The following is a 13,299-nucleotide window of genomic DNA, read 5'->3' on the forward strand; positions in this document are numbered from 1 at the left end:
CAGAATACGCTGGCAGACAATTTTTCCCTCCCCTCAAATGGTGGTAACTGAAGCTTACGTACTTTAACAAAGTGACAGAAACACAACAGAAACTGTAGCAAGTGCCTAGAAAGTCTTTCCTGCAGAGCAGTTTCCTCATGACCATGGTATATTGTGCTGCATGCATTGCACACACGCTGTTCAGAAAAAACAAGTTTTTCATGCTACACCAACTAAACAAAATTTAACCATCTTTCAGCCATTCTGCACAGAATTGCAATTATCCATTTTCATAAACACAAAGGAGATTCACTACATTCAGTCTTTCTGTGCCATAGAAGCTAAGGAGGAGAAACATGCACAGGAGAAAGATATTTCTTCCCAGAGGAGAACATGCACAGGAGAAAAATATTTCCAACTGCCACCTCCTTCATGGACACCAGTCCCTGTCAATACCAGATGTAAGAGAAACCAGCCAGTTCACAGGCACAATGCTGCCTGGCAGTGACAGAGCCCTAACAAGGGGTTGCACAACTACGTGTGGAAGCAGCACTCCCGGACAACTGCACTGCTTCCCAAGGCTGCGTAACACAGGGTGCAAAACTCAGGAGGTCTTTGGAGAGTCAAAATCTCACCTTGAAAAAATCAAGAAGGGCAGTGCTATCAAAGAGCACAGAGGGCATTTGTGGGTGACTGGATTAGGGACCCCACAAGGCTGAACACAGGCACTGAGGACAGGAGGAAGGCTGTGAGCAGTAAAATCTATAGACTAGTATTCATGATGTTCCTCTAAGTCTTTGACTGGTATTTGGAAATCTCCTTTCCCAGTGTTCTCTTTGCAACCTCACTTCTGGCCTGCAATGCTGCAGCAGAGCAGCAGGATTGCTGGTTCCAAGGACTGGCTACCTCTTTCCTGAGACAGCAAACACCAAGCACTGCCATGTTTCTGGGTTGTGGGACACGACTGCAGGTGCCCAAGAGTGCAGAATAATTTTCCTCCTACTAAATGAAGAACGAAGTGGTTTTGCAGTTGTTCTCACCAACATGAACTTGGCCTGCCCTCTAACATCACCAGACTACTCCACAAACCTGGAAACTTCCTGTTCACACACATCTCCATTCTTGGGAAATACCCTACCAGGGCTTCCAACTCATTCCCACTATTTTTCTTATTCTCATTAATAGCACACAAAAAACCCCAAACAAATAAAAAAATCCAAACCAAAACAAAAAACCCACAAAGCAGGTACATTAAATGCCAGAAAGCACATTGATTCCAGTACAGTAAACATTTTAAGCTCTTAGCTCCCCTAACTAGCTACATAGTGAAAACAAATATTTTTTTCACAAATAAATATCTTGAAAACAAATAAACGAACAAGCCTGACATTCTGTGAAATCTTGGTTTACCCTACCCTTTAAGGAGTGAAATTTGAGCCCAAGTATCATAACCATGGGAGTAATACAACATGAGGGCTTTGGTCTCTCCAGCTTCTTACCTCTGTTCCTCTAAGGTCTTTGGGATAGTAAATGTCTCCAGTCATTTGAACACTTAGGCCAAAATCCACCAAAACAGCCTTAGTTGACATAAAGACAATGTTGCTTGCTAAAAGAAAAACAAAAATGACAACATGTAAGTTTTGAGCACATTGGACACTTACTTTACAACACAGCTGCTTCATTTGGATGTGAGCCTGAAAAGGAAGATCGGCACAATCAGTTTCTGTAGCCCACACAGTCCTTCTAGCCTAAACGGGTCTGTCAGTGATTTGGTCCATTTTTAAATCCTATCTTAAAAATCAAACTGGACTAGTTTACATAAAAGAAGAATCAACATTTAGACATTTTTCCTAGCTTAAAAAATGAAAGAGAGAGAGAGAGAGAAAATGGTTGAGGGTAAGGGAGAAAGGTGGAAGTCTGGTAGGCACCTCAGCACGAGGCTTGCTCTGAAGATGTTTAATGGTCTCCAAAGTGGAGAGCATGCTGTGCAGGTCTGGCTATAAACAACATATTGTTGGTCACCAAGATTTAAATGGTTAGTTGGTCACTAATGATTTAAATGAAGACAGAAGTAAAGAGGAACCGAGGTCCCGCCACAGCAGCCACACCAGTGGCCTCCACCAGTCAGCGAGAGCAGTTCAGTGTGATGACAGAGAGAGACTATGGCTATAAAAGTAATGAAAAATGGAGAGTTCCAAAATCCCACCAAATTGCAGCAATATCTAGAAGCTTAATTCACTCTCCTTCATAAAACTCTGCCTAAGGCACAACTTTGTACTCAGAGGTTTTCTTTGCAGTTGTATTTCCGATTAAATATTTATGAAGTTAAGGCTCTGTGGAAGCCTTGAGAAATTCTTGTTTGCTGTTTGAGAAGACATGGACAAATGAAGTGTCCAAGTTATACAACAGAAACATATTTTTTTCCAGAGGAAACTGTAGCTCATTTTCCATCTTAAAGTGCCCACCGTGACCATCCAAAGGCTTTGATTTCAGTATTACTGGTTCCTGAAGCAATCCTTCACACACCTGCCTTCTCACCAGTGCTACAAAATTCCATAAATCAATCTGTAATTTTAGGGATACATTGGAAGATGCAGATTTTAAACACCACATAAAGGATGGTGCAGAGGGTCACACTGCCATGGTGTGTGGGGAGTGTGAGAATGTGTATTGGCATACCCTGAGAGAACTGTGGGAACTGAAGGGATACATGTCTGGAGATATGAGAAGCACCTGCATCAACAAGGCCCCAGAGAGGAACCTTGAAGTGTATCCGAAAGATGTACCCTGGCAAGCAAACAGGAAGGGATGCACACAGAGTCCATCAGCCAATTAGGGGCATGTGAACTGCTCGTGCTGCGAGTGAAGAGCCAATAACATGTTAACAGGTGTGGGTGATTTCATTAGTTTTGGGGTATAAGTATAACTGTATTAGAACAAATAAATGGCTTCTTGCTTGATCATATTGATCGTGTAGCAGAGTCCATGATTTGAGTTCCCGCAATGGTGCAGCAAGCTGTGCTGCCTGTTTGGAACTGCACCCAGCCCCAGCTTCAGCTGCTTTTGGACTAAAGTTCCCCCAACAAATAACCCCAGATTTAACCGCTTTCCAACTATAGGTTACAATGAGTGGCTCCCAAGACCCAGCAGAAAGTCCACTTCTCCTTCCTGGCTCAGAGGAGTCTTCCTCTCACTAACATCCCCATCTCCTCCTGCATCAGCAGAACAGAGACTCAACAGGAGCAGATGCAGTAAGGAAGAAATCAGAGGTGTTTGGCTAACAGCCTTTTCTATTGATTCCACCTGTCAGGGGAAAACACACACCTCGGCTCCCTTGAGCAAAGGCCGCCTCAGTGGCCAGGGCTGGCTCCAGGGCTGGCAGCCATCAGCCCCAGCAGCCTCCGCCTCAGCTCCTGCCCTGCATCCAGTGACGCAGAAAAAGGCTGGGGAAAGCAAAACATGCTCACATCCAGCACGTGCACAACGAGCTGGTTCTCCTCTCCACTACCTAGACGTGGTTGGTAAGGTTTTGGATGATTTGGTTTTTAAACCTTTTAATTAATGTCATCGTTACTGCCAAATACAATAAACCCAAAGGAAAGATGCTTCCTACAAGCGAGAAAGCACAACTATGGGAAAAATTAAGCAGTTTTATAGTTGTCAGAATCTCAAAGGTTTACATCTAAAGTACAGACCCATGTTAACTAAAAATAATACAAAACTGAGACAAAAAATTAGCAATTCCTGATAATCATCTTCTGTCAAATATTTATTGTAACACTTCAGTTTGAATATTTCTATTTTAAACCCTCAAGCTTAGCAAAAAATTAACTCACAGAAGAGATATGTCTTCATTAGAAGCACTGTTTCTAGGAAGGCAGAATTTATCTGTCTGCAGGAAAGTGGTGCTGGGAGAAACAGTATTTAATATTAAATTAAATGTAATGCATTAAAATTAAATTTTAAAGCAATTTAATATTAATGTATTTCATTTAGGTTTAATAGCAGTACGTTTTCATTATTTATACACATTAATACACAGAGCTTTTTAAAAGCAAATATATACTGAAATTTGCAGTAATTGTTGAAAGAAATTAAAAAAAAAAACAGTAAAAATTATGTATTTAGTTCCAAAGTGTCTCAAACTGAGGAACAGTCATGCAGAAACATAAAACCTAAAAGAAGGTGCAAGTGGAAGGTGGGCGTGGAAGCACTCAGCATTAACTTACATGGAAAGAGGGAAACCTCTGGCTTAACACAGAGAGAAAATTTTGCTCATTTTCTTTAGGTTTTTATTTCAATTTGAGTTGCTCAAGAAAGGCAAAGGAACTATGACTTTTGAATCATCCTCTCCACTGAAGTGGATTAATAAATAGTGTAAATAATGATTATGACCAGAACCTTACCTTGTCACTTGTTGAACCTTATCTATCCCTCCCTCCCAGGCTACATGTCCCAGCTCAGTCCCAGGCTCTCCACTGGAGGCCCAGTCCAGCCTGGACCAGAAAGCACCCCAAGGAATCACACACACATACGTTTGATATCGTGGTGGATAATCCTCTTGGAGTGGAGAAAGTCAAGTCCTTTCAGAATATGCTTTGTCACCCAAATGATTTCAAATTCTCTCATAGGACCACAGCTCTCCAGCTTTTCCATGACAGATCCTCCCTCTCCGGCTTCCATGAAGAGATGGATCGTCTCATCCCACAAAATAGCACCGTATAATTCAGCAATGTTTTCGTGACGGAAACATGCCTGTATTTCAACATCCGACGGTTTGAACTGTTCCACTGGGACCTAGGACATTGAAACAAAACCACAGAAAAGCAGCTCAAAAATCAAGTTACCCATAGTAACAGTAGTCATCCTATAGATTAAAATGGAAGAAGGAAGCAAAGCACTCCTACCCACTTGTTAAAATACAGAGCTTTATTTTGATCCTGTGACTTGTTCTTCCTTTCCAGTTGAGATACATCCTGTTTAAAGTCGAGAGAGTTTTTGGAATCATGCCCAAATAAAAAGTGCAATCTTCCAGAAAAAGCAATGTAGTAAGAGTTATTCCCGTCAAAATCCGGTGATTACGCAAAAGGCTCTATGCAAACTTCCCGGTGAAGGAGATAAAAAATCCCACTGCTTTTTCTATTAGCTTTGTGCAATCTCATCTGCTCTACCAGAACTATACACTCGTCTGACACATGAATCAGGGCTTGCGGCGGTCAGCACTGTCTACAGACTAACCATGCTCAGGACCATGACTGACCTCGATTCAATCCTTATCAGCACTGTTTTATGGCTTACAAGAAGTGAAACCTGCTTTAAAGCAAGCACCTGGTAGCACTGTATTTCTTTACAAAGTACCGACGGCAGATTGCTAAGACAATAAAAAGCAGTGTTTGCTTACACACAGAAAGGCTGCTACCGCTCTTTTTATTCTCCTTCCCTCAGACCTCTGCTGTGAACCAAATAAGAGGCTAATATTTTTATTGCAATGAGAAACACCATTTGAATTTTCTGAAAAATTAGGATGCTTTAATTCTGCAATGGGTTATGCAGGAGCAGCAAACTAAATCTGTTCACATGTGGATACACTGGCTGCAAGGGACGGACACACAACTACCTCCCCAACTCTTTCACACGCAGAAGTAATACAGATACTTATTCATGAGTGGGGAGATATGGAGCAGTGTCCTAGCTGAGCTTTTACTGGCCCTAAATATCTACTGCTCAATTCAGAATAGTATGTTGAAAGGTAAAGTTGAAAGAAAACATTGGCTTGCATTAAAATACGGGTGTGCTCAGAAGTTTTCTTGAGGCATCTCACCATCTTATGCTCAGTCAGTGCCCAAAGCACCATGAGAGTTGCACGTAAGCTGACCTCTCAGGGACATTAATGACACTGACATTAATAAAGAAAACTTATGTCTGAAGATCCTAGTTACAGGATGAGATCCTAAAACCATCTGCAGCAAGAGGGCTTTGCTATCACCTTCAGCAAGGATGTGATCTCATGCTGATATTTTACAACGGTGAGTACAGCAGTACCCTTGCACCACAGCAGGCCTGCCCACGTGGCAGTTACACACACATCCAGATACTTTCAAAATGCTGAAACTTTTGCAGTCTCAGAGCCAAAAACTAAAACAAGTCAACTCTTAAAAACATGCATTTTTTCTACCTTCTGTAGGGCAACAAAACTGAGATGATCATCAGCCTAACAGTGGAATTTGATGCTGACATATTTGAAAATATACTGTACGTACTATGTTGGTTGTACAATATTTGCTCAGAGATAAAACTACTGAACTAACATACCAGTTTACATGCCATGCGTTTCTTGGTTTCTCTATCTTGGGCTAAGTACACCTTCCCAAAAGCTCCCCGAGGAATAAAATCAGAGCCAATATTCCTGTAAGTCAGCTTCCATGGAAACAGGAACACATCTGAGTCGATTTGATAGCGCCCATTCTTGGGTGTGATCTGGGGAGTTAAATAAACAACAACAACAAAATCACAATTAAGTTAAAACTACTTCAAGCCTAATTAATTTTATACATCCAGTGAAAAAAAAAATCACTTATATATGTGCATGATGCATGCAATCTGTTCAGCAGTCTTTATTTAGAAACACCAAATGGGAACAGCATGTGAGGTGTGGCATTCATTCACAGCCCAGGCATCCACGTTTCTCTCCAGTGACTAACTTACAAAGTGTAAGTTGCAATTAATTGTCTTGAAACAACAAAAACAGCAGCTGGGTTAATGAAATTACCCACCTCTTGTTATTAGATTTACCTGCACATGTTTGTCCTTCCTGTAATCTGCTAACTTGTTATGCCACATACCTATTACTCACAGGCTATCTTACACGATGTGAGCAAGAGTTTCAGCATTTCCTAATATCACATGTACTGCTAGGGGAACACATTTTAATTTTCCACCTTGTATCAGAGTTTCTGCTGCTTATTAAAAAGTCAATGAAGTCTGCTGCGATTTACCAGCTACCTTCTTCTAGTTTTATACTGTAGCTCAAAAAAAACCAGAGCAGGAGTCACACTGTCTGCTTTAGGTGGGTAATGTTGGGGGCTTTGGTTCTCTATATTGTCAACAAGGCAAGGAGAGCTCCTCCAGGAAGCAATTCAGAGCATCTAAGTCAGTATCTTGCTCTAAATCTTCCTCTGAAACAGCTCCCTCCCTCTGCACGTGACAGAGAGACCAAACTCCTAACTACAGCCATGTGAGTACTACTTGAGGTTTGATGTTATTTCTTTAGTTTCTTAATATTCTCTCAGCTAAAGAATTCATAATGTTTCCTGTGAAGATGCTCCTAATTAATTCAGGGATATACAGCATTGCCACATCTGGAATATCATTGACCTGTTTAATGCTACTTTATCGAGATTCGTGAAGATATGTAAAAGCAGATGAAGGATATCACTTCATGTCTGTCACATGGTCTCACATACTCAGCTCTTCAGCCACCCTTTTTAAGATAACAGCATATTAGGAAGATTATTTGGTTTAGATTTCCTTTTAAGATGTAACGCATATAATCTTTCTGTGCTTTAACTACCTTCAAGTTTTTCAATTACGAAAGTATTTTCTTGACTGCTAAAACTGTCATTTGTGACTAGTATCCACATGAAATAAGTTAATTCTTATACATTCTTTATTTTGGGGAGGATAAGTTCTTAACTGTCGGGGAGTGTGTATCTTTTAATAAAAAGTATTTTGCTTAGGATATGCAGAATGAGCCTCCCCTCTACCTATCAGTGTCAAGGTAAAGACTCCAGCAATCCATACATCTTGCCTGCTTGCTTCTGCATTTCAAGGCATTGGGACTAGTTAATCCACGTGGGTTACACCTACCCTGGAAAGTAACACAGACCAAACGGAATGGATTTGTCAAGCAAGGCAGCAACGACCACCACACTATTCACATTTTCAAGAGGCTTTCAGGACTAGGTCCTAGCCTGGTCCTGTGGAGTAAATGCTTGTTTGTGGTTGTAATGCATCCTTCAGTTTAGTTTCAACTGAAAGAAATCCAGCTTGTGCACTCCAACACCCTTCATGACGTGAGCCACGATGCAGTCAGTGGGGGTCAGCAGGCAATCTGAAACACTCCTGATCCTAACTAAAACGCTGCAGATATTTACAATGCAGATACACCTGCTGAAATGCATGTACATGCCTCCAATCCTCAGCTGCTTAATGGGATCACATGCACCTAATAGTACTTGGTTCATACTAATTGTATGCATCTATAGAAATAACATGCAAGCAAAACAACCACGAGTATGTAGAACAGTGTCTATCCTAAATATAGGAAACATTTAATACCAGTAAGTGTCATTTCAATGTTACAGAGTTTAAAAAGTGACTGTTTTGTGATACTGCAATGCTCCCTCTAAATTAGAATAAAGCAATGTCCTGTGCTCTTTCACACCTGAGTAACCAGTAAGCCTCAAGCAACTAATGGTCACATATAAAACATATTACATGCAAGATATTTAAGATGACAGATGCAGAACATCTTAAGACAATAAAGCAGCAGCACAAACATATATGAACAAACTTCAGTTTCATGATTAATTGGTTCCAGAGCAACTGATTTTAAATAGAAGTCCAATGACACCAATAGCTACAGACGCTCAAAGAACACAAATCATTTTAGGGAAAAAATGAACGTATCTCAAAACAATGCATCTATACTTGAATTTAGCAGTGTGTGATATTGCATAATATTGTAATGCTGAAAGTCACAGTTGATACTGTATGCTTTTTCTCCTTATATTACTTTTTACATTCCGTGCAGATAAAGTGAATTCAGTAACTATACCAAAATAGATCCTAGATCTTTACTGGGAGTCCTGCATAATGAACTCTTCCTACTGCATAAGCACAAGGTACTGTAAAACCCTTACCATCTCCCAAACCTGTAAGCCATCATAGTTGTGGCTTTTGCTTTTTTACTTCAAATCTCAAGTTTGTATTCGATGTTGGGAAGTATTTTCTATGAGGGATACCACAGGAAACACAGAGTGGATCTTTGCAAACAAAAGACCTTTCTCCATAGTTGCCCCAGACTGCAGGGGCCAGACTTGGTGACCTTGGAGACCTCTCCTGTCCCAGGTTGGCACAGGGAACAACAGCCTGACTGTTACTCCTGGGACTGGAGGTGATCTTTATTTTGATTCATTGAAACTTCTAACTCCTAAGGTCTACTAATTTTCAAATGAAAATAAAAGATACATACCATATTCAAGAGGATTCCAGATTCTTGCTGTCTGCATCCTTTAAATTGTTTTGCAGTGTTAGACACCTGATTTGCAAAAGCAAGCAGGTCTTCCACAGTCCCATATTTGACGGAGGACATCAAAGAAACCTCCCTTTCACAAAACAGTAAAGATTCTGTACGTTCTTCATTTTGATTTGCCTCTTCACACATTGTAATTAAGCTGTCTTCATAGACCGCAAGGTCTCCACCTGGATAAAGGTTTTCCATGATGTCTATCACCTCAGACATATTTAAATTGGTTAGCAACAAGTCAATCTCCTCTTTGCTATCACTACCCGTGCTCATATACTCCATTACTGTCCACTTTGCAAAACCACTCCTGGAAAAAAGAAACAAACAAACCTGAAAACACTTGTCATCTGAACTTGTTTTAGCATTAAGAAAGAAGTGACCAGGGTGCCAGACAGCTCATCATTACACAGTTAGATTTAAAATTATTAATTTTTATTATGAAGAAAATAATTAGTTGACTGGATGAAGGGGAAATGGAGCAAAAGTCTTTGCTAGTGAAATTTTATTTAGAGTTATTAGTGAACCTCCCCTGTTGTTCATTCTTGTAATTTACTTTTATCTGATAAAGCTTTTTGTTAGACGAACTGGCACAGTAAGAAGCACACACTAATTATGTTTTGCTGGATATGCAAAAATGAAGGAGCACTCTCAGTATAGATTAAAGAATTCATTATTTGGAAATTAATGACAAGGACAGATATAAACTAGTCAATTAGTTTATCCCCAAGTTTTAACAAGCAATTTATGTGATGTGTCCAGAAAGAAAGGGCCATGGAGCAAGATCACTCCTCTAGTAATAAGTATCTGTTAGTACCGTTGCATAAAGCACAAGTAAGTCACCAGGTAAGATACACAACCCATCTTTGTTTGCAAATAACTGACCAGAACTAGACTTGAACTGAAATTTTCACCAGTTTCAGAAGAAAGTCAGAAACTGAGTCATCATAAAAGCAATGAGCTTTTGAAGCAGTTTCCAGCAGTTTGTTCTGTCCTCACTGGTCCTAACAATAACTTTTTAAGATAAATCTTGACCATTTTACTGAAATAGACTTTCACTACAAGAAACTGGGTTGAACGTCCCAAGAAGTCCCTTCCCATCCCAGGTTCCTACTTTAAGCCAGAGAGCTACTCTATTCAAGTTAAAACATATGCATGGTCAGTCATTAAAATACTTACACAGTTTTCAACATGTAAATGTCTAGGAGCGCTTACCTTGTATTTATCCTGGTTACATCACACAAAACCATCAAAAACGTCTCAATGTAATCCCTAAAGTCGTCACGTTTCTTGAACCCATATTTACCACCGACGATAATTTCAGTGTTCTGTAGCAGTCTATTAAAAAATCAAAACAAATAAAGCCATGGCAGACCAGCTCAAGCAGAAGGACTGGTTTATATTCATATGATCATTTGCTTCACAGGCTTCATGGAAAGAAAAACTAGTAATCACAAGGCTGAGATAACAGGGGATTTTTTTTTTTGCAGAAAGAAAAAAATACGACAGCTCAAAAAAGACACAAACTACTGTATGATCATCCAGATTTCCAAGTGGTAGTGAAAATTAAGTTTTCCATGGTTAGGTCCTGAGTTTTATTTTCTCTACCTCATGCTTGCTAATATCAAAGAAGAGAAGGATATCCTTTACTTTTAGCAGAACTGAGCAGAGTGTGCCCTATTTAGAGAGCTCTCATTTCCCTTTTTCATAATCCACTGCAACCATCTATTTCAGATAAAAGATAACAACGAGACAAAAAGACACTGAAAAAATAAAAAAGAAAAGCAGCAAGCACAACCTATTTATCTCAAGGACAAGCAGCAGACTCGGTCCCCTGAGGCCACGAAGCAGTGCCGTTTACCCAGGCACAGTTTCTGGTTATGATCATTATCTTTCTTATCCTCAACGCAAGAACGTGGAAGCTTTGTGGCACATATTTCTCATGGGTTAGAGTATTTACGTCAGCTCTAACGTTGAAGAAAACCGAGTAAAATGACGCGGCTGACTTGGCAAAGAAACTCAGACCACGTGCTCCGAGTTCAAAAGGCAAGAGAGGACAGCTCAGCAGATGTGGCGTAGGAAAAGGCAATGGGAGCACCTGCGGTGCAAGGTGCTCCTTTTCAAACCCCTGGGGTGACGGTGGCAGAGCAGCACCATGCTCCCCTGTCCCCCTAAGATGGACAAAGTGACTTTCACCAGCACTCTACACCAGTTCACCCAGCCTCAAGCCAACCTGACGGCACCCCTAGCACTAGGGCAGCCGCGTTGGAAACCTTGCGGTCGCTAGCACTACTCGAGTGGGGAGCACCCAGGCTTTGTACCCGAGGTGCTGAGAGAGGTCTGGTTTTTCCAAACTACATGAGAAACAGAAGATGCTAGGGGTGTTTCCTAACCCGTAGCATCCCACCTTCCTGCTCTATGCCCAAGCTAAACACTGTTAAGAAAGAAAGTTTACTTTTTATTACAAAGGAAATTTATATTTTTCCCCACAGCAAGACTTATAGTCATTGCTTTTTCTGGTGCTGAATTAATGAGAGTGGAGAGAAAAGAAACAGCCCAGTCATAAAAGGAACTGAGAGACTGCGTGTGAAAAGTCAGGTAAAGTTAGAAACTAGTCCTGAGGGACTTTCTGAAGAAAAACATGAGCCTCTAGATGCTCTACTCCTTTGAGGATAGAGACAAGTACGTACAATTAAACTAACTCACTCTCTGATAATGTTTTTATGCATAAGGCATCTGTACAGTTTAGACCAAATGTAGTTTTCCCTAAGTGCCAGCTCTGTTCTCTTCCTCAAAATGTTCCCAAACGACAGCACAATACTAATAATATCCCCAGCAGTTTCACTACTACCCAAAAAGTTCTGAATAACAAGAAAAAGTGACTACAACCTGAATATTCTCAGTTCTGTGCTTTTAGTGCTTGAGAAAAGCTGCAGACTCTTCATTTTTCCCTATATCTAGCAAATTCTAAACACTAAATGTTCACATAATGAGAGCAGTGTCTAGTCTCCATAAAGCTGATTTTTATAATTATGCAGCAAGTTATAGATTATATTTCTACCATTGTCAAAAAAAAGGTGACTACCTACCAACAGGGAATTCCTTTTCCCTTTTTCCCCTAAAATTCTGTACTAGTATCTGTGGTGAGCACCTAAGTAATGTTATAAATCATTCTCTACAATCCAGTTAAATGGAGAAATTACATCACTAAGGGTGTTTTACTTACGTTCTCAGTTAAAAAACCAGTTACCCACAGCGGAAAAGAAAAACTACACATAAGCACTTAAGTCGGTTGCTAAAGCACAAAACTCTTTCTCCAGTTCTGCCATTATTTCAACATAATCACATGAGTAAGTTGCAAGCCAAGAGTTTATTTCTCTGTTTATCACGAGCAGCTCCTTTTTCTGAGACTTGTGCTGCTTGAGAGCATCCTTATACCCACCATATTAAAATAAGAGTAACTGGATACCAGACTTCTGAGCCCCTGTGGGATTTTTTTGTGTCGAGGATCAACAAAACAAAAAACCGACAAAAAAATAAAAAACCCCACAAACACAAAACTAACCAAAAGCTGCACAGAATGGCGCAACACAATCACGCACACATAATAAAGATTTCTTGTGCTGCTTTTAGGGAATAATTTTGTGATCTAAGTGGTAAGTAATTTTCCACCCGTGATGAAAAAAAAAATCCTTATTTTCTCTTAAGAAAAGTTATCGACAGACCTTGAGAAACACAATCCTTTCGAAAAAAGGTTCTGCTGTTAAGGGACAAGAAATACCAACAATTCCAATTTCTGCATCATTTCAGATTTTCACAGGGGAAAAAGACAGCACAAGGTGCCAGCTGCGGTGGGAAGAGCTCCTCTCCAGGCGGGAGCTGTTCCCGTGCCCGCTCCCGGCCCCGCCGCCCCGGGGACATCGCAGGTGCCGGACCGAGCGCCCCAGCGCGAAGAGGACGCTGCCGGGAGCCGGCTCCGCTGTCACCCCCCGCGCCTCCGCCCCTCTGCCAGGGGC

The 13,299-nt window shown here is 40.7% G+C and overlaps 1 protein-coding gene across 1 annotated transcript in view; it reads right to left on the reverse strand.

Moving 5' to 3' along the window:
• MAP3K8 (mitogen-activated protein kinase kinase kinase 8) overlaps positions 1–9,568 on the reverse strand; it is a 13,743-nt gene extending 4,175 nt beyond the window's left edge. Inside the window, exons 1-5 of the mRNA XM_010168820.1 lie at positions 9,233–9,568; positions 7,547–7,549; positions 6,292–6,456; positions 4,515–4,776; positions 1,479–1,585 (exon numbers count right to left, since the gene is read on the reverse strand). Coding sequence (XP_010167122.1) covers positions 1,479–1,585; positions 4,515–4,776; positions 6,292–6,456; positions 7,547–7,549; positions 9,233–9,568 — 873 coding nt within the window. The remainder of the gene's footprint in view (positions 1–1,478; positions 1,586–4,514; positions 4,777–6,291; positions 6,457–7,546; positions 7,550–9,232) is intronic.
• Positions 9,569–13,299: the final 3,731 nt, after the last annotated feature.

The sequence above is a fragment of the Antrostomus carolinensis genome, unplaced genomic scaffold, assembly GCF_000700745.2.
Source record: "Antrostomus carolinensis isolate BGI_N321 unplaced genomic scaffold, ASM70074v2 scaffold3935, whole genome shotgun sequence".
In the NCBI taxonomy this organism is placed as follows: Eukaryota; Metazoa; Chordata; class Aves; order Caprimulgiformes; family Caprimulgidae; genus Antrostomus; species Antrostomus carolinensis.